Source organism: Dermochelys coriacea, chromosome 2 (assembly GCF_009764565.3).
Source record: "Dermochelys coriacea isolate rDerCor1 chromosome 2, rDerCor1.pri.v4, whole genome shotgun sequence".
Taxonomy (NCBI): Eukaryota; Metazoa; Chordata; order Testudines; family Dermochelyidae; genus Dermochelys; species Dermochelys coriacea.
The window spans coordinates 229,759,728-229,782,791 of NC_050069.1; the positions used below are offsets into that span (position 1 = coordinate 229,759,728).

General features: G+C 41.3%; 1 protein-coding gene across 1 annotated transcript in view; it reads right to left on the reverse strand.

The window, feature by feature from the left end:
- The window catches only part of ITGA8 (integrin subunit alpha 8), a 173,555-nt gene that overhangs the window by 112,088 nt on the left and 38,403 nt on the right, over window positions 1-23,064 (reverse strand). The window contains exons 11-13 of the mRNA XM_038392475.2: window positions 22,928-22,980; window positions 16,364-16,569; window positions 8,955-9,146 (exon numbers count right to left, since the gene is read on the reverse strand). Of these exons, the coding sequence (XP_038248403.1) occupies window positions 8,955-9,146; window positions 16,364-16,569; window positions 22,928-22,980 (451 nt within the window). The remainder of the gene's footprint in view (window positions 1-8,954; window positions 9,147-16,363; window positions 16,570-22,927; window positions 22,981-23,064) is intronic.

Sequence of the window (23,064 nt, forward strand, 5' to 3'; positions counted from 1 at the left end):
GGCAGGCACACCCTGCGACCATCAGAGCTAGGTATGTCTCCTGGAGCTGGAAATTACACCTCCAGCTCCAGTATAGAAATATCAGCTGAGTGAGCCTTCATCCATGCTATGGAAATAAGCATAGCAGTAAAGTTCTGGAAAAAGCAGACAACCAGGGCTGCTCTTCTCCATGTCCAGCCTCACCAAGTGATGTTTAGATTGGTTCAAGCTAAGCAGGCAGTCACCCTCTAGTAATATCTCCTTCCTCCCCGTGCAAGATCCAACTCAAAGCAACTTTGAAAAGGGACTTTGCCATACAACACCAACCAAGCAGCAAGTGACGTGCTTAGAGAATCCCCTTTTCCTTGAGTCTATCCAGAAACCCTAAGTTATGGCCTGGAGTCTCATCTCTTGCCTTGGGGGTTAGTAGCCAAAAATTAGCAATACAATTGGCAGTTCTGAAAAATTGTACAGAATGGCCTACACTCTGCTCATGAGACACCCAGGAGTGAGCTAACCAAAGGTTAAGCCATCTCTCATCATGGTACTACATATCAGGATACAGAGAATAAAAACGTTTAGTTTTAGGCTCTACCAGTTCCTAACCCTTTCTGAATATTTTACCAATACTTTAAGAAATATATCTGTATATTCTATTAGTAAAAGAAGCTGCCTTTTAATGACACAATATGCATTGCAACTGGGAAGTCTTTGGGACCCCCTGAGAGTAAAGGTTTGATATAAATGGAAATGTTATTAAAATGGAAAAAAAATTCTATATCTGAAGTATATAGTGTATAAAATTGTATATCATTATACCTTGTGGATATTTATCTTTGCTGTTTCACTCAATTCACTCACCCTTTAAGACGCCCAAGGAGCCTGAGGTTTATAAGGTAGATTTATTTCCCTCTTTTGGGGTTCCATGACCTAAATTTCCATCAGCCAGTTCCCTTCAGTCCCAAAAGTCCAAAGTAAAAGATCCCTTAAAAAGCTTTCTAATACAGCAATGACCACAAGAAAGGTCAGAGGATGATCTGTTCCAGGCAACACCAGTGAAAAACTCAGCCTATAGCCAGAAATAACCTTTGTCTGCAAAAACAGCACTTTCTTCTGACCCAGTAACTCACAAGGTCCTGAATAGTTCTTTCAGGGGGAACTTCCTTTCTCCTCTCAGCTCTTCTGACAGCAAGCCCCTTAATATCAGCAACTGCATCTGGCTGGTCTACTTACACTCTCCCCTGGGGTCTGAATTAACTCCCTTCTCTAACTTCCTGAGGCACTGTTTCTATTCATTCCACCCTATAACTATCCACTTCTTGAGTATTTTTAATGTTTACCACTTAAATGAGTCCTGTTATTGACTGGGATAAATATATTTCCCCTGAGCATCACTGAACGCATGATATTGTGATGTTCATTAAATCTCCCAGAGCATTTTGGAAAAAAGTGCATCTGTAAATTAAAATATATACCACCATTTGATTAGCTATAAAATGAGGATGTTCAGGAAATTGTTGCATTTTCAAGTGATTAAAATCAATCAACAATATGATACAAGTCAATTATCTGCTTTAGTTTGCTCCATTTGGTTGCAGAATCCCTTCCCCCTGTTCTCACTCACACACTGTACAGCTATCATCAGAGCTGATGCAAGGTTTCATTTTTTGTCTTCTGTAACTCTCCTGACTTCAGAATATAATCATCACTAGACTACAATGCTGTGATGTTATTGGCACACTGCCTGTTATGTTCAACAAATTTTATATCATGAAAAATCCCAGCTTTTAAGAAAGAAACTTGAGGCTTTTCTTCCTGCTGTTCAAGTTAATGCATTTAGCAGATGGCACTGTTAAAGACTCAATCCTTAATAAGATTAGACTGGATTATTGAATTTTAGAGACAATTTTGCCTGATCATCACAGCCTTGTGATAACATTTCGTTAAATGTTTCTAGAGACATTGATTTATATATAGTATAAACAATCTTTAACATAATAACTGCACCCAGAATAAGGAAAGCTGACCCAACCAGAGCTTAGCTAGAAGGAATAACCAGTATAAAACGGGGGTAAATTTGAGTAGAAAAGGCCCCTGACTTCAAAAGGACAACCTAGATTAATGAGGATTACTTATACACTTGTTCAAATAGTGTAATTTATCCAAGCAATAAACACACACAGATGCTCTACATCAATCTACTTTGTTAAAAATTGTTTAAATAGTTCTGGATGATAAATAAATTTGAAGACACCACAATCTGCTTGAGGAAATGCCACTGGCAGAAAACAGGCTGAATCAGTTATTTGTGATAAACGATTTGCTCAGTTATAATCAGCCAGCAAGTGACTCAACATATGCCATGGTGTGAAGACAGAAATCATACAGATTGAAAATGCACGAGTTCTACGAGGCTACATCTACACGACACACCACTTTCAGAGGCATGTAGTGTAGTACCTGCATAGTCCCTCTAGCAGGGGTATAAATAGCAGTGTAGACAGTGAGGCACAGTTTAGGAGATGAGAGTTCAGACATACCTGAAGGGTTCGGATATTTATGTAAGTACCTAGCCTGTCTGCTCTCTACTTGCTCAAGCTGTGCCTCCCAGTCAACACGACTATTTTAAGCAGTGTAGTGACCCATTGCCTCCTTGCTGCTGGACTCTTTCCCCACTGCAGGGAAAGACTCTCTCAGCAGGGAAAGGCTCCAGCAGCTGGAAGGTTGCAGGGAAAGGTTTCGCCAGCTCCCTTCTGCTGGAGTTCTTCCCCACCACAGGGAAAGGCCTCTGGCACAGCAGGGGCAGTGAGGAAAGGCTCCACCAGCAACTAGCTTCAGGGAAAGACTCTGACAGTGCAGGAATGGGGAGGTTGCGGGAAGGGATGGGGGGCAGAGAGTGAGGAAAGACTCTGGTAGTTCCCTGTTGCCAGAGCCTTTCCGTCCTGCGGGGAAAAGTTCTGGCAGGGAGGAGGCAGCTGGGAAAGGCTGAGCCATTTCCAGCTGCCTCCCCCCTGCCAGAGTTTTTCCTCACCACAGTGAAAGGCTCTGGCAGCAGGGAGCTGCTGAAGCTTTCCCCCCACTATCTGCCCCCACCCACAACCTTTCACTGCCACCTGTAGCTACGCACCACAGCGTGGACACAGCTTGCTTTTCAGTGTGACATGTAGCGACTCGTACACTAAACACCACCGAAAGCAGTGTGCAGTGTAGAGCTAATCTTGTAGATGAACCAGCTGGATGTACAACACCATTACCTAGACAACCACTGATCCTGAGCACTCAACAGGGACCAACTTTGAACAGTTGACCAGAAGCAAAGGAAAACATTTATTTTCCATTAAACACATTTATGGATTTCTCTTGCATCTGTCAAAACTGAATTACTCTGTTTAAGAAAAAGAAATGAAATAAACCACAGTTCAGAAAGCAGATCTAAGGTGGGATTCTCACCCCTGCTCCATTGCGCCAGCCCCTTTACAGCACATAAAAGGTTTGGAGTGGAGTAAAGAGTAACAGGATGGCTTGCCCCATTAAGAACTAAAAACCTAGTTATGAAACAGGCAGAGATCAGGTGATTTCCCTATAAGAGAAGTAGGAAGGGAGGATGCTTAGGGAGAGTAACCAGAGGAAGCTGTGGCAGAGACTGCAGAAGAGCTCCAGTGAGCAGGAGACCCTTGACTATTGGTTAAGGGTTTGAGCCTAGAAGCCAGAGGGCTGCACGCCAGGGAGAGCAGACTCCATGGGTTAAGAATGAAAACACTTCAGCCAGGTGGGCCTGGGATAGGGTGACTAGATGTCCCGATTTTATAGGGACAGTCCCGATTTTTGGGTCTTTTTCTTATATAGGCTCCTAGCCCCTGTCCTGATTTTTCACATTTGCTGTCTGGTCACCCAAGCCTGGGAGTGGCCTGCAAAAGCAGCAAAAACCCCAGCAGGAAGGCCTGGGAATAGGAAGAGAAACTTTTGTTTGTGTGGACTTTAATTTGGAACTTGGAGTTTTATTTCGAGTTTATTTTATGTCCATATTTTAGACCCTGGAAGAAGGGGCATTATTGGACTAAAAGCCTGTGTGGAGTTTATTTGAGGAGCCCAAAAAGGGAAGCTGAGGTGAACAGTCACTTGCAGCACTGCTTTGAGGCCACAGGTGGGAGCCTGGGAGGAGGCCACCCACATTCACAGGCTCCTAAAGACCCATCCCTAGTCAGGGGATGATTCCCTTGATGCAGGTACTGTGGAAAACATATGTAGAGCTGCCTCCCAAGGATTGTCTCACAAACCCTTGTGTAGGGAGTGTACCACGTGTGGGGCTGGGGCCAGGAAGAGTATGTTGGGGCAGGGCCATTGCACAGAACACAGCAGAGATTGTTGGCAGTGCTGGACCCCCAGGACTACTTAAAACTACCTCAGGGGGTCACTCCAGCCCCAGGACTGACAACATGCAAATATGGCTTAAAGCTATGTAGCTCCCCCTCCCCTGTCTGTGAGTTGTGTGCTGCACCTCCTAGGAGCATAGCACAACAATCTCACCCACAATTCCTTTAGGATTTTACTCCAGAGTAATTGAGTCATATTTGCACAAACTTTTTTTTTAATAGACTTTTTCACATCTTCTAGTCTTCTCCACCATTCATCCCTTACCCTCTTTCTTGAGCTAGACTGGGTTAAGTCCAATATAACTGTATTGAATGGAAGTCAATGGAGCTACTACTCCTGATACATACCAGTGTAAATGAGGTTATAATCTGACTCTGCAACTTCACTACCAGAAAACAAGTAGTCGAAAAGAATGGGCAAGAGAGACTACTATAAAAGGCAGCAGCCCATCTAATTTCTCCCCATTCCGCTTTTTTATCTGGAAGCTTGGAGGCCTCTAGCGCCAAGTCTATTCGTTCTCTTTTTTGCTTTCCAGCTTGGCAATCCAGAAGATATAAGAGCACAAGATGTAAAGATGATAAATAAGTTTGAGAGACAAAGAGAGACAGTATGCAGTTATTGGTTGAACACTTGGCTTCAGCACTGGTTACTGGCAGCTACAGAATGAATTACTCATAAAGGACCTTCCTTCCACCTGCTTATCAGGATCTGGACTCCAGATCCATCAAGACACAGCATTAAGACTTGGAGAATGGAAGAAGAAAAAAAGTGGAGAATAGTTGGTCTACTGGAGAGCACTGAAAGGTCTTCACCAGTCTGTTTTCTTCCAATACTGGATCCCACCTCATACATCAAATCTCTCAGTCAAACAAGGCGCAAGATTCTTTGATTTCTCATCTGGCAGAATGGGAGAGTCTCTCACTGAATAATCACACGGAGAAGCAGAAATAGCTCACATCATGATCCATCTCTTTTGACAGTTAAACAATCTCCCCCTTTCACATTTCAGCTGAAGGTCCTTGCATAGGTGTGAATAGTGTCTGGTGTGCTCAGCCATGAAAGTAAGGGAAATTCAGTTCTACAAATGATAAATTGCCAAATTCATGGGAGCATGCAATAGAATTCATGCTTATTTGCTTCCTCTGAAGAGTTCTGGTTTCACTTCTGAATTCAGCCACAGAGGAGAGGTGGTGTTTCTTAGTAAATAGACCACAAAACTGGGACTCAGGAGACCTGGATTCTATTCCTGGCTCTGTCACTGGCCTGCTGGGTGACCTTGGGCAAGTCACTTCCCCCCTTGCCTCAGTTTCCTCATCTATAAAATGCAGGTAATGAAACTGACCTCCTTTGTACTATTAAGAACAAAAAGAATCTGTTTGAAGCAGGTTGATCTTTTTCAATCTATATGAAGCATTCTTTCCTTCTATTTTGCTTTCTCTTGCCAGCCTTACAAGCTAAGATTTAGGTTCTGCCTAATTCTTGTGCGGATGTGCAGCAAAGAGCCCTCCCCAGTTCGGCACTGACAATGCAAGGGCTGGCTAAAATTGCAGTCCTCTCATCAGTGGAGCACAGGGACTGCTTCCTAGTTATTCTGTTGGGGCTGGGAGCAATGGGCAGTACTTGGCTCTGCCCTGTGTCACTTGGGTGGGATGTTGCACCCGTAAAGAGATGTAACAGTTTGAACACTCCCCTCTGTATCAGAGAGCTCTATGAGGTGTTCTGCTACAGGATATCAACAGTGCTTTCCTTGAAGTACTAAAGTTCCTCACCACTCCGAGTGCAGGGCTGTGCCTACAAGGCGCAATTTAGCCTTGCATGACCAAGTGTCCCTTTTGATAAAGGAGTAATTCTAGACACGTCATCTGAAGTGATTCTAAGATTTCTAAGATAAAAAGCCAAACTGTTATGAAATGATAGTAGTTATGAGATTATTCCATATTTCTCTGCACAAGCAGCATTATTTTGATGGCATCGCTTCCTTGGACGTGGGGTCCGAGGGCTGTGTTTAATAATGAAACCCTTGTTGAAAGGTTAGACACTTCCTGTATTTTAACAGAGTTGAAAATGGTGGTCTGTTAGCTTTAACAGTGACAGCGCCTATATCGGGCTGGCTGAAGACAGATGGCCATTCTGTTGAGGAGATTGCTAACGAGCAGAGAAAGCCATCATATCTGTTGTGCTGACAGCGTTGGAGGAGAATAGATAGCATCTTTAATATCTACCCTTTGTATTTGTATGTACCAGTAAAGGTTTTTTTTTTTAAGAGTACTTCTAATCTTTGCTCTCTGCAAAGAAGATTCAACCCTTTTGATATTAAATAAAGAACTTTCAAGCATTATGGTTGAGATTTTCAAAGCAGTGCAGGGGATTTATCCACAATTATTCACCAATAATTGGTGGCAGCTTTAGCCAAACTCAAATTATGCTCTAGTCAAACAAGTTATTAGGCTCAATAAAGAAGTAAACACAAGAAATTTGGAAGTATCGTTCTATTTGTCTATTTCTAGGATAGAAAGAGCTGAAAGCCTCATGCCTCCCTATTGAGTGCTATAATTATAAGATGCAAGGTTTCTTCCGACATTCCGCACACATGAATAAAGAACTATTCTACCAGGTCTACCTCATGAACTAAGACAACTGACCTATTGGCCAGTGACAATTATATAGGCACACGCATGGCTGTTCCACATATTAGTCTCTATAAATTAGATTGACTAGTCTCTTGCAGCTTATGGTAACAAATAATTCCCCTCCAACTTGACATTTTAAGGGTAAAGTTGTACTATTATTTAACAGTTTAGGTCTTTCTGCATTGAGGAGTGGATAAGCTGCTTCTTTGTTTGACAGTTCTTTTCGCCCTATCATTTTCTTGGAGGTGGATTTTGCAACGTTGTCAGTCTAGGAAACTGTAGGATTGAGGGAGAGGTTGCCTATGGTAAAAACAAAAAGAAAAGGAGCACTTGTGGCACCTTAGAGACTGACAAATTTATTAGAGCATAAGCTTTCGTGAGCTACAGCTCACTTCATCAGATGCAGTTACTAGTAAGACTTTTTTTCAAACAACTCAGCCATGTAACAATACAAACACCAAATTATCACATGCTAAACACATCCCACAATAGAATTCTTCAGGTAGAAGCACAAACCCAAAAGTGATAGTCAGGGAAAAGCTAAAGAAATGTCTCAAATGAACTGAAGATCTAAGTGTGCCACCCAAAGTTCCCCCATTCCGCTTTAAAGATGCCCTGTGAAGGACTACAAAGCCCTTCCCCTTCTCAATTGCTCAGCTTTTTCTCCCTTGAGTCTTTTAATGTTATCATTATCCAGCTTTTCAAGAAGCATTTTCTAGAGCAGACAAGATCTGAATTTCTAGCATAAAAAACCCCAAGCAGAAAAAAGTCCCCCTTTTAAAAACAAACAATAATCCCAAATCTTTCAGGCCTTCTTTACCTAGAATAAATAAGCCAAAAAGGTCTCATACACCCTCTTTTTTTTTTTCTTTGCAAGTCACCATTAATTTACAAAATCATGCAGCTAACAACACCAACTTTCAGGTCTCTAACTTGCTAGCTGTAATAATAAAAGCTAAGAAAGACAAGCTAAGAAAAATAATTCTATAAAGAGTCTGTGAAACCTAAAGCATTAGCAAGTATTAGTGCGGTAGGTCAACAGTATACAACAGCAAGGCTATGCATTCCTCGACACTGGGTACATTGCAAACGTTCAGAGATTTCTCAATCCAGAGAAATAGTATGGTCTTGTATGTACTGATCCTAGAAGAAGGAGTGAATGGCATCAGATTAAAAGGATATTGTACATTTAGGCAGCATATGGTCCTGGAATGCTGCTTCAAACTGGAAGGACTTCACTAAAAAAAAGCATGCAGTAGTAGTGTAATCTTGATAAATACCATTGGATGTCTGTAAAATATTCATTGTTAGGAAAAATTCAAAACAAACTAAAAAGGAAGAATCTGTATAACAGAGTGCAAAAAAGGTCATGGAAAGACCTAAATAAAATCTGTGACTCAAATTATGGAATCTTTTTGCATTCTCTCTGCTTTTTGTAATGAGGTCAAAAGCAATTAGGAACATATATATATATATATACACACACACACACACACACACACACACACACACACATAAGGAACTATATATATCTATATGTTCAGCAGCTATTTGGAAAGCAAAGCTTTAAGAAAAACAACTAGCAACAAACACAACCAAGTCGGTCTCTTCTCTTATAACATGACATGGTTTTAATTAAGGAAGAATGTCAGCATGGAGCAGACCTATAAGCTCAGTAGGAATGAGTGCATTCAAATGTTGAGTGGGGAATAAGGGTTAAGCTTTTTTCTGTAAACTTCACATGTTTTATGTTAATGTAACTGTTTAAGCCCTTGCATTTCTGATGATGTCTCTTGACAGGAAAGGGAGTATTTGTTTTGTCTGACTAAGTTCTCAGGAAAACATTGCTAGAACTACACAAAAAACTATGTCTATTCTTTATTGTGACCTCTGCCTTCCAAAAGGAACAGTTTAGATGCATTTTCCAGAGAATGTAGGTATGAAATTCCCTCTCTTATGGAAAAATCTTACCTGGGTAATCATTCTTGTCTATGTCTGAGTCTCCTCTTAGAGTAAAGCCAAATCCCGCAGGCATGGACTGTGAGGCCCATGCTCCATTGAGAACCTGCGAAGGGTTAGCAATTAACCCATTCCTGTGTCCATTGTAAATGAACACTTTGCCTCTTCTGTCTTCACCTGCGAATGGTGCACCGATTGCAATGTCTGCAATAGAGTAAAAAGAGTTGACAACATTAAAACAAAGAAAGAATTAACTCTGACAGGGAAAATAGACCAGAGGGACCTGTGTTGTGTGTTAACTGGAGCTGGGGCTTAATCTTTTTTCTCTATTGCATAGATTCTATTTCAAGACAAATACGTAAAAATGTTTAATAGTGTTTTAGTGTTTCAAACTTTCATGCCTATAGTTGTAATGAATTTATTTTCATATGAAAGGGCCCTCACATTGCAATAGATAGACAACACACGTTTATTATTAATTGCACGTTTTCCTTTGTCATGTTTTTACAGCAATCAACAAGATTTAACAAACAGAGTGAAATAATGGCTAATGTTACATTCACCTGTTTAAATTAAACACACACTGTGTGATGTTCCCTGTTTTCTCCATCACCTAATTAATTAGCAGCAGCTCTTTAAGAAACTCTGCTTTGTAGCTTGTCCTTTTTCCAGCTTAAAAAAAAAATTCAATGACTGCAAAAAAAATACATTGTCGAACAGCCAACTTTACAGCATGCAGAAGGAAAAACAGGAGTGCAGTAGAGTAACAGCATAGTCTCTAAGGTGCCACAAGAACTCCTTTTCTTTTTGCGAATGCAGACTAACACAGCTGCTACTCTGAAACCTAGCATAAGATCAGTTTTGTTTGTATGTAAAACACCTTACCATGAAATGGGAAACATCCCCTTTGTATTCATGACCAATAAAAATAAATAAATAAATAGTATAAAAAAAGCTTTTGAGGAGTATCTTGGAGAAGAGATAAATACAGAATAATAAACAGCCTCAGAGGGAATGCAAAGCTGTAATTCACTCAAGGAACTCTCTGGATGTCATAAACCAGGAGAATTAGCTGGAGCAATTCATGGAAGTAGCAGATTCCCGAAAGTGAATTTATTCTATTAACTGATGTAGGGCCATATGCTATTTAGAATTTATACTCATTATGTATAACAAACCCTCCCTTACTACTTTTCAGGTACAAAAATCAAAGAAACAGCCATGATGACTAAGTAGACAGTCTGAGTTTATCGGCGAAAAGACAATGGCCAACATTTTCAAAATGATGAGAGATTTTGGGTGCGTAGCTTAAGTTTCTTAAGAGGGCTGAACACCTGTTCACTGTCAATCAGGCACCTTTAATGCGTCTCTAGCTAGAACGCCAAATCACTACCACTTTAAAAGCCTTGGAGAAAATAATCTCTGATGGACAGGATGAAAGACTTGAGGACAGATTTTTAAAGGTATTTAGGCCTCTAAAAATGCAGCGAGGCACGTAGTGGAATTTGCAAATGCCCTTAGGTGCCCAGTTTCCACAAATCAATGGGAGTTAGGCACCTAGGCATTTTTGACAAGAGATCCTCATAACTGCTTCAGCTATGACTATGAGCAAGATGCTCTACCTCTTTGAACCTCAATCAGCTCATCTACACAACTGGGGAAGAAGCAGAACACCTCCTTTTAAACTGATGCTGTATCGAATCAAATACATTTATAAAAACATCATATTACATTTTAATCCACATTATTATGAGCTGAGTTAAAACCTCTTTAAGCCTGATGTGTGAATGAGTTCTCCATTTAAGCCAGTTGTAAGAGATAGTTAAGGAGCCACACTCAAAACAAAGCCTACTAGTGTCTACCCAGAAACTAGCACTAGGTGGGCAGAGGGCTTGACTGGATGGGTCTGAGGGGTGGAGGGAATTGACAGAAAAGAAGGGCTTGCCTACACTTAAAACATTAAAGCAACAAAGCTGTGCCACTGCAGCTGTGAGGCTTGTAGACACTACCTACGCCAACAGAGGGGTTCTTCCATCAGCATGAGTAATTCACCTGTCTGAGAGGCAGTAGTTAGATCAATGGAAGAATTCCTCTGTCGTCCTAGCACTGTCTATATGGGGACTTAGGTCAGCTTAACAGTGCCACTCAGGGATGTGGATTTTCCATGGCCCGTACTGACATAGTGAAATCGTCCTAATTACCTAGTGTAGACCAGGGTCTAAAAACAGACTGAGTCAGAGAGACAGACTGAAGGAGTAGCTGAAAGCATGTGCCAGAACCTGGAAGAAACCTGGGGAGAGGTTTTTGGGTCGGGGTGCTGGCGGAAAAGACTGCTCTTGAAGCTGTGAGCAAAAGAAGCTATTTCCTGTTATTTGATTCCCTCTGCAATCAGATACACAGGACTTTGTACATTCTTTGTAAATAAACAAAACTGCTTCAAAGAAATACCTATCACCATTTTCTGCTCTGAACTGGAACACCCACAGGGACCCAAACTTTGACTAGCCATTCGGGTCAAAAAGGGGCAATTCTGCTCCGAACAGTGGGATCTAGTTTCCAAGGAGAGAGATTGTGCGCTGGTTATTCCTATTGAATCAAGATGGAACAAATGGAAGTGCTTGCAGAAATCAAAAGTGGCCAGCAGGATTTAAAACAAAAGCTGGAAGTTTTGCAGGAAGAGCTCAGAGATAATTGCAGATTCAGATGAGATCTCTATTGGAGCAGTAGCAACGACAAAGTGCATGGACAGAATGGGGAAACCCCGACAGGCTTGAATGGTAAAAGAGATTATTGAAATGATCAGCAACATGACTGCCATTTGCGATGTTTTGGGGGGATAACCCAGACCAATAAGGGGTTCTGCCACCACCTGCCCTGTAACTGTGGGTGCCCATATGCTATGCAGCTTTGGTTCAGACCCAATGTGATGTGTACAGGAATTATTGACACATGTTCAAACATAACAGTTATGAGACCGGATACGCTAAAAAGGCCACGGAATAGGGGATCCAAAACTGAACAACCTAAATTGATCTCAAATGGAGATGGCATCTGTCCAAAGCCTGGGAAGTTGGGTTTGAAGATGAGACCTCTGAAATTTGAGCTGGGTGGCTGAACTAGTGGATGAGCTAGTAATTGGAGTGGATTTCATTATGGCTAACAACTATGTACTCAATAATAGGAAAGGTGTCTTACAAATTCAATCTGTGGAAATGACCTTTAAAAATATGGCCCAGGTGAGATAAATGGCCTATAGGTCTGCTCCCAGGTGCAGAAACCACCATAACAGCTATATGCTGTGGCAGCTTTCCAGCAAAGGGAAGATGGAGAGTGCTTGAACCCTGTTATGAAATCAGAGTCTTGGGGCAATCTTAGCTTTCAAAGCTCTCATGGCTTGGAAATAAGAACTGATCCCTGTTCATTTGCTGAATGTTTCCAACAAGCGTCAAATAGTTAAAAAAGGAGGGGCAGGGCCAGGGAGGAGGGAGGAACTGTAGTTGCAAAATGTGAATTGGTGGATCTGGTTAATGCTGGTATTGAAGAAAACTACAAGGTAGAAGAGGGAGAAGGTGAGCTTCCAGAATTTCTACTGGACCTGTTGCAGCACTGTGTTGTACACTGGGGAACAGCAGAACTATTTAAGAGACTTTCTGGTTAGAAATCAGGAGCTGTTCTCCTAGTCCAACAGAGACATAGGTTGTACTGCACTGATGCAGCACAAAATTGATGGTGGGTGGGGAAGGAATCTGACCCTCACTGTTACCAGGAGCAGAAAGGGAAGAGGCACTGCCGACCATCAAGGAAATGTATCAAGAAGATATTATTGAGCCTTCAACCAATCTTTAGGCCTCCCGCATAGCTCTGGTTAAGAAAAAAGATGGCAACACAAGATTCTGTCTGGAGTATAGAAAACTAAATGAAGTCACTTAAAAAGGATTCTTATCCATTACCTTGAACAGATGATACCCCATATACTGTAGCACTTTGTTTGGTTTTCCACACTGGATCTTAATAGTCGGTACTGGCAAGTGGAAGTGGATGCAAAAGACAAGGGGAAAACTGCTTCGCAGCAGGACAATGCTTGTGGCCATTTAAAGTGTTGGTTTTGACTTGTGTTTGCCACCTTAGAGAGGATAACGGGGAGGGTAATACATGACATGCCCCTCTCAGCCTGTCTATTTTATCCTGGTGCATGCAAAAACATTTGAACAGGAACTAAAACATTTAAAAATGGTCTGTGATAAGTTGAAGGCAGCCAATTTGAAACTGAACCCAAAGAAACATTAGCTGTTTCAAAAAGAGGTAATCTACCTTGAGTATACAATTAGTGAGGAGGGAATTTCCACTGACAAAAAGAAAATTGAGGCTGTACAGAGCTGGCCAACTCCCCAAACACTCACAGATGTGCAGAGATTTATAAGGCTCTGTTCCCATTACAGAAGGTTCATTTGTGGGTTTGCCATTATTGCAAAACCACGGCATAGGTTGGGTAAGAAAGAGAAATCATTTCAATGGTCACAGAGTGTGATGTAGCATAAGGCTCTAATAACTGCTCCTTTCTTGGCCTATCCATGTTTTGAAATCCCTTTCATGCTGGACACAGATGCTATTGCTCATGCTTTGAGGGAAGTATCGACAAAAGAACACAAGGGAATTGAGAGGGTGGTAGCTTATTATAGCAAAAGTCTAAGTTTTCCTGAGAGAAATTATTGCACCACTTGAAAGGAACTCCTAGGAGCGGTTTGTACGCGAGGAAGTATATGGTTAGGGCAGACCATGGTTCCCTGCAATGGCTCTTTAGATTCAGAAATCCCGAGGGACAGCTACCAGCTTGCCATAGCAGTACTATGATTTAACAATTACCCACAGGCCTGGCCATAAGTATGGCAATGTCAATGCCTTAAGCAGGACATCAAGGAATGAGTTGCTCAAGGGGAGGAGTGTGCCTTCCTTCCTCCCTCAAATTCGCATTAGTGCTCATGTTCTTGGTTCACCCTTGAACAAGGGGGGTGGGGCTGCAAGAATGGACCCTAGAGCAACTAAAAATCTTCTTAACGAGAGGATCCTGATTTCAGGATAACGTGTGACTGATTTCAGGAAAATCAAATGAAAAACACAGCCTGGAATGTAATGTCACCTCACAACACCACAGTAAAAGCTTTCTTGTCACAATGGGAAAGCTTGGAATTTAAAGTTGAAATATTGTATAGGAAATGGGAGAAATCAGGGCGGGATGAGTACAGGTACCAGCTGACTGTATTAGATCACCGAAAAAGGAGTGTCTGAGGTTACATTGTGGATCTTAAAACTGCAAAACCCTTAGCCAAGCTAAGGGAGAATTTCTATTGTGTAAAATGCAAGCAGAATTGTTAGTATATAGGTCTGTTTGCTAGCCTGGGACAGAATTTTGGGTTGGACTTTTTGATACTCTTATACTAAAATGTGTAAACAAGGGACAAAGACACTGTGATGTCGCTTCTTCCTAGTCAGCAGGATTTGTTAGTACAATGGGACCCGATAAGAGCAGTTAAAGTGTTACTCAAGAGCACAATTTAAAATTGCCTCAACCCTATCTCAAGGCAAAGTCAAGCAACCAGTCGGGAGGGGCAAAAGGGCTTGGGAGGGGAGGTATAAAACACTAAAAAAAAAAAACAAAGAAATGCCCCTACCTCACTTGAGCACAAACTCACTCTCCTTAACCCTCCCAGACCCAAAATGGAACATGACCCTAAGTTTAAGGGGTGGGACTGTGGGTGTGCATTGCAGGTATATTTGGGCCTGCAAAGGAGGAGGAAGTGGGAACAAGGAAATGGAGAATGGGAAATGAGAATGGGGAATAGGGAATGGGGTCACAGGCAAGGCTCTGTGGCATCAGAACCGGGAAGGGGGACATGGGGTAAATGCTCTGTGGTGTCAGAGCTGGGAATGGAACAGTGGGAAACAGACTCTGGATAGGTTTGCTTGGAACTAACCCCAATAAACATTGCATTGTCTGAACTTTGGACTTCTGGTCTTCTGCTTTCTGTCAGCGTGACAAGAACCGGGGAGGGGGTAAGGGAAAGCTTTCTAACAAGGTAGAAAGTTGGTGCAGAAAATGTGATGTTTGCATTGCAAAGAAGGGTCCTCCTAAACCTGGGAGAGCCCCCTTGCAACAGTATCCTGTGGGTACACCAATGGAGCTCATTGCTGTTGATGTTCTTGGGCCATTCCTTGAGATGGAGGCTGGCAAGTAATAGTTGCTGGTAGCTATGGACTACTCCACAAAATAGCCTATGGCTTTCCAAGCAGAAATCAATAGGCTGTGGCAGTAATAGGGGTCTAGTGAATAAATTCTTCACCAGATTTGGAGTCCCATGTGAGTTATGCACAGATCAAGGGAGAAACTTTGAATCCAAAGTGTTTCAATAGATTTGTGAGGTTCTAGATACACAAAACATACACAAAACTTGCACCCACCCCAGCACACCCACAATCTGAAGGGATGGTGGAAAAGTTCAATAGGACTTTGGGCGATCAGTTGGCTACCTTTGTAGAACAGCACCAAAGGAGCTGGAAGTAGCATTTCTCATTCCTTTTGATGGCTTATAGAACAGTAGTCAATGAGAGTGAAAAGTCTACCCCATGTCTGGGCATGAGCTAAGTATACCAACAAACCTCTTGTAGAGAGTTCCTGAAGAGTTGACTGGGTTAAAAAGGGGCAACAATATTGAAGTCTTAATATATGTTCAGCGTTAGCATTGATGTCAATGGGACTATTCATTTAAGTTTAACAGGATATGGCACTTAATTTCCTCTTTGTTAGGATTAGTCAATGTGTCAGGAATTCAGCTGGCTCTTGGCATGGTTGCCTAGCAACCCAATGAGCTCGGCTGGGCCCAATAAACCTTCACTAAGTGACTGTGCTCCTTGATGGGGCAGAAGGGTCAACAGGTCACCATTTAAGTACCAACAGCAGCACAGTGGCAGCTCAATGCATTTTATGCCTGAAGCTGCACCAGACCTGCTTCCTGTCCATCCCTTGCTCCACCCCATGCCTGCTCCAGGCCTACTCACTGCCTGCCTCTGAACCCCCTGATTTATAACTCATGGTTCTGATCACCGCCTTGTCTCTTGACCACGACTCCGGCTCTGACCTTTGATTCTGCTCTGACCACTAAGCAAGACTCCTACTCCAATCACTAGGTCACACTGTGTGACACAGAGATTCTCATCACTTTCAATAGCACATTTACACGTTAAAAATGGAAGAGTTGCAGAAAAACAAACATGTATATAGTTTTATTTGGCTTTTTTCGCAAACATCTTCTAAATCCTGTAGTTCTCTTCAAGAACTGGGAAGAAAGCCATTTTCAGACCTGAAGTACCATCATATTCAGTACAGAGGCAATTTGTTTGCAACATATAATATATTAATTAAGTACCGTTATATCCATCCTGGTTGAGATCTCCAAGATGCGCGATGGCACTGCCGAATCTACCAAACACTTCAGTGCCCGACAGTATCTGTGCATCTCGGAAGTAGGAAGCACTTTCCTGCAAGTACAGGTAAACCTGCCCTACTTCCTTAGGTTTACTCTCAAATTCACGCTCCATGAAGAGGGGGGCACCAACTAGGATGTCATCTAAACTAGAGGAATAAAAACAAAACCAAATGTTAATGGGAAATTCAGCCAAATGACATGATTCTGGAAGAAGTGAGAAAGTAGCAGAAATAGCCTCACAATATGTGATTTAGAGATATAAACCAATAATATCAAATAGGTATGTGGGGCCTGATTCAAAGCCTGCTGAAGTTAATAGGAAAACTCACACTGACTTCAGTGAGACAAAGTGAGTGAGTTGAGAATATCTATTGAACCAATTTCTTTTGATGAGAGAGACAAGCTTTCAAGCAACATCGACTTCAGTGGCAGGCTCATGGCATGGAAATCCTCTGTTACTGTGAAACCGTATTATTACTTGACTAATATATTTAATTTTGGCAATGGTATTTTTCTGTCAGGCCAATAAACTTTATTTAATTGAGAGCAAAGCTTTTTTTACCTTAAGCCTGAAAAGCCTTCCCAGCAAGGAACCAACACAATGAGAGAGACACAACAAATTCTAATATGTCTTAACTTTTATGTAAAAAGTATATAAAATTTAGGAGGAGTTAAACCAACAGGGCTCTATAGAAATGTAATATGGCTGTATAGATAATACTCTAAATCATATAGAATATAACAGAGAATGAGATCTTTTCTATGTTTTTAACCACTATATAGAACTGAAATTTTATAAGTTGCTTCAAAACACCTATAGAAATATTATTTTCTATAAATTTGATAGAACTTCTCCATAAGGAAAACTGTAATTTAAAATTTAAAGTTCCATTTATTTAGTTCTTCCATGGTTGTAAATATTAGATACCATCCTATGCTACACATATCCTGAAAAGGAAGGAAGCAGATGATGAATGAACAAACAAATATTAAAGCTCTTGGATTTTTTTCCCCCACACTAAAATACTCCAAATCTTTCTCTTTTTATGAAAGATGCTAGTGGTTTGGACAGCATGTTAGCTGAAATTGCTGACTGCCACAAAAAGAGAACATGCTGTTTGTGTCCCATGAATGCTGTATTTTACCAATTGTTTTACAACTATTTAGCATATACCATATATTACACAGTAGCTCTATCATCCTCCCAGCATTCATTATTGTTATTTTATTACAGTACAATATAGAGGCCCCCATTGAGATCAGGGCTCAGCTGTGTTAAGTGTAATATAAATCATTTAGCAAGAGATGGTCCCTGCTCCAAAATCTTACAATCTAACCAGATAAGAGAGACAAAGGAAAGGGAAAGAAAAAGGGGGTATTATTATCCCCATTTTACACAGGGGAACTGAGACACAGAGAGAATAAGAGACAGATTTTTAAAGGGTCAGATAGACACCTAGTGGGATTTTCAAAAGCACTTACGTGTCTAACTCTCAATGGGAGTTGGACACCTCGACACTTCTGAAAAAATCTCACTAACTGCATATGAGTATTTGTAGATGATAAACATCTTTAAGAAGGTGAGCCTAAGTGACTTGCCTAAGGGCACACTAAAAGACCATAGCCAAGTCAAGAATTGAAGCCATATCTCCTGAGTCTCAGGACAGATCTGCACTACAGCTGGGATCGATACTCTGAGATTGATCCACCAGCAGTCGATTTAGCGGGTCTAGTAAAGACCTGCAAATCGACTGCAGATTGCTCTCCAGTTCACACCTGTACTCTACTCCCAACGAGAAAAGTAAGGTAAGTCGATGGGGGATTTTCTGCCATTGCCCCCCTGCGGAGTAGACCAGGTGGTAACTTGACCTAAGGTACATTGATTCCAGCTACGTTATTCACATAGCTGGAGTTGCGTAGCGTAGGTAGACATAGCCTCAGTCGAGTGCCTTCACTGCAGGACCAATCCTTTATAAATTAGTGTTGTAAGTGGCAAGGTGAATTTTCAGTACATGATGCCTTGTGGTTCTTCCTCCTGCCCTGCCCCAGGGTGACTTGTGCTCTGGGGCCAATAAAAGGAGCGGTCCTTGTACATGAAGGATAGGTCCATCAATGGCTATTAGCCAGGATGGGCAGGGATGGTGTCCCTAGCCTCTGTTTGCGAGAAACTGAGAATGGGTGACAGGGGATGGATCCACTTGATGATTACCTGTTCTGTTCATTCCTTCTGGGGCACCTAGCATTGGCCATTGTTGGAAGACAGGATATTGGGTTAGATGGACCTTTGGCCTGACCCATTATGGCCGTTCTTATGTTCTTACTCCCCTGAGCAAAAGAACTGCTGTCATTGAATAGGGAACACAAGTGAGAGGCATGCAAACTGAGTTTTTCCCATACACCTCCACCAGTGCTAGAGCCAAATACAATCTGATCTTTACAAATCTGGTTGGAGGGGGATGGAAAACCCTTCAAAGGGAGAGCCTAGAACTGTGTGTTGTAAACAAATATAATCACCTAGGTTACTATTAACAACTTAGATTACTTACCGTGAATTTAAATGTCCAGAGCAAGCTTTTGGCACAAGCTTGCACCTGGGGGGTGGGGGAGACGGGGTGCTAATGTGGCTTTAAGCCATCTTTATACTCTCCTAATTCTGGGCTGCCTAGGGGCATCGACCTAAGCTACAAACACCCAGTCCCTAAATGCCTATGGGTAAGAGCACTTCCTGACATCCCTCAGCTTCCCCACCTTCATGCCCCCAACACACCCCCCTACATAAGGGCTTGCAGTGGGGCCCTTTTAGTGCAAGGTAAGCTCCCTTTTGCAAAGCCTGTTCCAGTTGGAACTCTTCCCTGGCCAAACCCAAGGCTCTAATGTCTCTTTATGCATTACCACAGCAATGTACAAGGGCTTCAGCAGAGGGGAGAATTACACACACACACACACACACACACACACTTTACTTGTCACTCTCCATGATCCTGATTTACTTGTTTGCATTTCTCTCAATGTGGATAATAAAAAGCAATAAATCAGTCTCACTTTTGGTTTATAGCTAATTTTACTTTCCCAGTTCTAGTATCTCAATGTTTCAGTTTCAAGCACTGCAGAGGAATTGGTTGGTTGGTTATCAACACCTGTGTGTTTGGCTTTTTTAATTGCGGATATATTTCAGTTGTTCTAAGGTTTTGTAGAGGTTTATTTTTACAAAATGTGGATCTGAGCCAAATTCAAGTTGATACCATCCCTTTTAAAAGGCAGCAGGAGTAAAAATAAGAAGACAGAAAGCCACCAAATGGTGATATATAACCATAACTGTAGTTCAATCTATGGGGGGTATTTTAATAAGTTTCATTAGATTCATTTCACTACTGCACCATGATGTTGTAGTTAACATAAATCAACATATTTATGTTTGTTCCAGCACATAAATGTGACTAGCCAGTATTGCTTCCTTTCTAATAAAACAACATTAAAAAGCACAAGCTGACCACCTGCTGGAATTTTATGCAATTCTTTTGTATCCCGGTGAGTAATAAACAGCAGGAGTATGGGAAGTGTCAATAGTTTAAAGTGTAACTATGTGGAGCTTTGATATAGTACAAATAAAAGACTGGTAAATATGTTATTCCACTGTTGTTCTTGGATATATGGTTTCAACCTAAAAAGAAAAATTTCCTTCATCTCCTTGCTAAGCATTTGTCTATAAATTTATTACAAAATGGAAGCTTCTAGTTTCAATAGCTGATTTATTTGTATTAGTGGTGGACACAACTGTAGGACGGCAATAAACCAAGATTTTCTTGTGTCCCTAAAACACTTGCAGACTTTACATCAAGAATAGCCCTGGAACATTTAGTTGAACTGCTCTGGCTAAAGTTGATCAGAGCTGCCTTCTAAATTATGAAAAATAAAAAAGTCTAATCTTAGAACTTACTCAAGTAAAAGCCTTGTCCCTATTTATCTTTTCAGCCTGATAAAGAATCAGGTTTCCTATACTGGTCAGACACCCTGCTTCTAATTTCTCCACCATCCCTAACTATATAACAACTTTTCCATGCATATCTTTTCCCTCAAGCAATTTTTGTTAGACTTAGTCTCATCTTCTGAGTTATATTTCTAGTTAGTGTACATGCTAGGGTGACCAGATGTCCCGATTTTATAGGGACACTCCCGATTTTTAGGAGTCTTATATAGGCTCCTATTGCCCTCTACCCCCGTCCCAATTTTTCACATTTGCTGTCTGGTCACCCTAGTACATGCCGTCAGTTACTGGACTGCAGTCAGGCACATTTATCAAGTGAAGCTTCTTTGTGTTTTGTTTTCAGTGGGATGTTTAGATCTTGGAGAGAGTCATTAGATTTCCTTTCAGATACAGGATGGGAGACCACACAAGCCTCCAAAGCTGTTTGCTGATATTATTGTCATACAGCTATGGAGTTAAAGGAACACGGAATGTTTTAAAAAGATCTTAAGAGATCTTGCAAGCGACTAGCAGTTTCCCAAGAAATAACCGGTTCATGAATTTGTTGGCTCAATGAGAGATGAAGCTAAGTCACAATCAATTTCTATAAAGCTCTTATGATACTAGCACAGTGTTTCTTAACATTTTCAGGTTGGTGACCCCTTATTCAAAATAAAAAATTGTCCTGACCCCCTTACATTTACGTAAAAGTTAAAAGTTAAAAAATGTATACTCCAATTACTACTGCAAATTCTACTGGTGACCTCACAAACTTTGAAGGTTTGGGCTATCCTGAAGTTATTCTGGACCTTTTATTTTTTTTAGAATTATTCTAAAATGTTCAATGCTTCACAACCCTCCCCATTGCCTTGTGTAATCCCCTTGCGGAAGGTGTATATCTCAATTAACCAGTTGGGAAACACTAATTTAGCACACAGAGAATACGTCATACATTATGGTTTTAAGCTACAAATAAATACAAGAAGAGAAAGTGTCCCATATGATGCATACAACTCTTTGGGATATTTTGCAGCAGGTGAATAGTCACACACTTATAATTTTAAGCCTGAAATAACATTGGGAGGAAACTCCAAGGCTCAAAGTATTAGTGATCTTATCTCAGTGATAAAGAGCTAATGTTAACATTCACTCACTAAAGCCCTGATCATGCCAACTACTTTGAGTATGTCTACGTGGGGATAAAAAACCCGTGGCTGGCAGGGGTCAGCTGACTCAGGCTTGTGGGGCTAAAAATTTCTGTGTAGACATTTTGGCTTCAGCTGGAGCCCAAGCTCTGGGATCCTTCACTCTCACAGGGTCCCAGAGCTCAGGTTCCAACCTGAGCTCGAACATCTACAGAACAATTTTTAGCTCTGCAGCCCAAGCCCTGCAAGCCCAAGTTAGCTGACCTGGACCAGCCGTGCCATGTGGCTTTTATCCATGTGTAGGCATACCCTAAAACTATTCATAATTTTAGGTCTTGTTGACACCTAAAACTTAGGACAACGCAGCTACATCACTCCTAAGATAGGAAGTTAAATCCCTTTGTAGACATCCCTGTGTAGACACTGCTAGACTGATGGAAGAATTCTTCTATCAACTACCTCTCGATGGGGTGGATTTACTACAGCAACAGAAAAACCCCTTTCATCACTGTTGCAAATGTCTACATTATGGTGGTGTAGCTGCAGCACCACAGCTATGCTGCTGTAGCACTTGTAGTACAGACATACATGAAAGACATACATGGTGCTTAAGTGCTCTATGAATCAGGGCTTAAAAGCCAGATAGTGTCATTAAGGCATAACCCTGAGTAATGGGAGCTCTAAAAGGCATTGGTCCTTAGGCAGGCACAATACCTCTTGGAATTATTGTAGAGCATGGCCACTTTGCAAACCTTAAAAGATGATGCAGTATGCATGACCAACCAGCTGAGCTACTTTTTGATAGGCTAGCAGCCTTAAGCAGCCCTTGCTGCAATGGGAGATGGACAGGGTATAAGAGAAATTGAAAAAGAAAGGCTCTGCTTTTCCATAGAGGCAGACTGAACTATTCTACATTTGGCTCTTACTCACATCTTTCTAAACACCACTCCTTGCCTCTTTCAATATTAGGAAATTGAACAGAATTTGGATGTTCTAACTCTGCCCTTATTGTTCCAAACAATCTTCTCAGCTGTCAATAAGAAAAACTCCACTAACACTTCTTTTGCAAAGGCCATTAGACCAAGTTTTAAAAAAGGAAGAGTGAATTAATAAATTTGAGACCCAAACTGGATAATTAGAGCTAGAAAAGCACAGAAGAGCAGAAAAGTACAGAAGTATAAGAAACATTTTCCAACCGAAAGCATTAGAAAAACAGAGTTTATTAACAGATATATTTATTTTGGCTTTTCCATATAAAGGGATCATGATGGCTTTTGGAGCTGTAGTGTGAAGATTATTTACTAAGGCCAGGATTTTCAAAAGGGACTAAAGAAGGAGTTAGGCAATCAATTCCTATTGGATTTCAATGGGATTGGGGTGCATTGTGTAACCTACCCGTCACTGTTAATATCCGACACTGCGACAGTGTACCCAAAGTAAGACGCCATCTGTAAATGAAAAACACCACATACATTTTCATATCCAATATTCATTAAAAGATTTTTTTTCCAAACAAAAATCAGACAAACCTC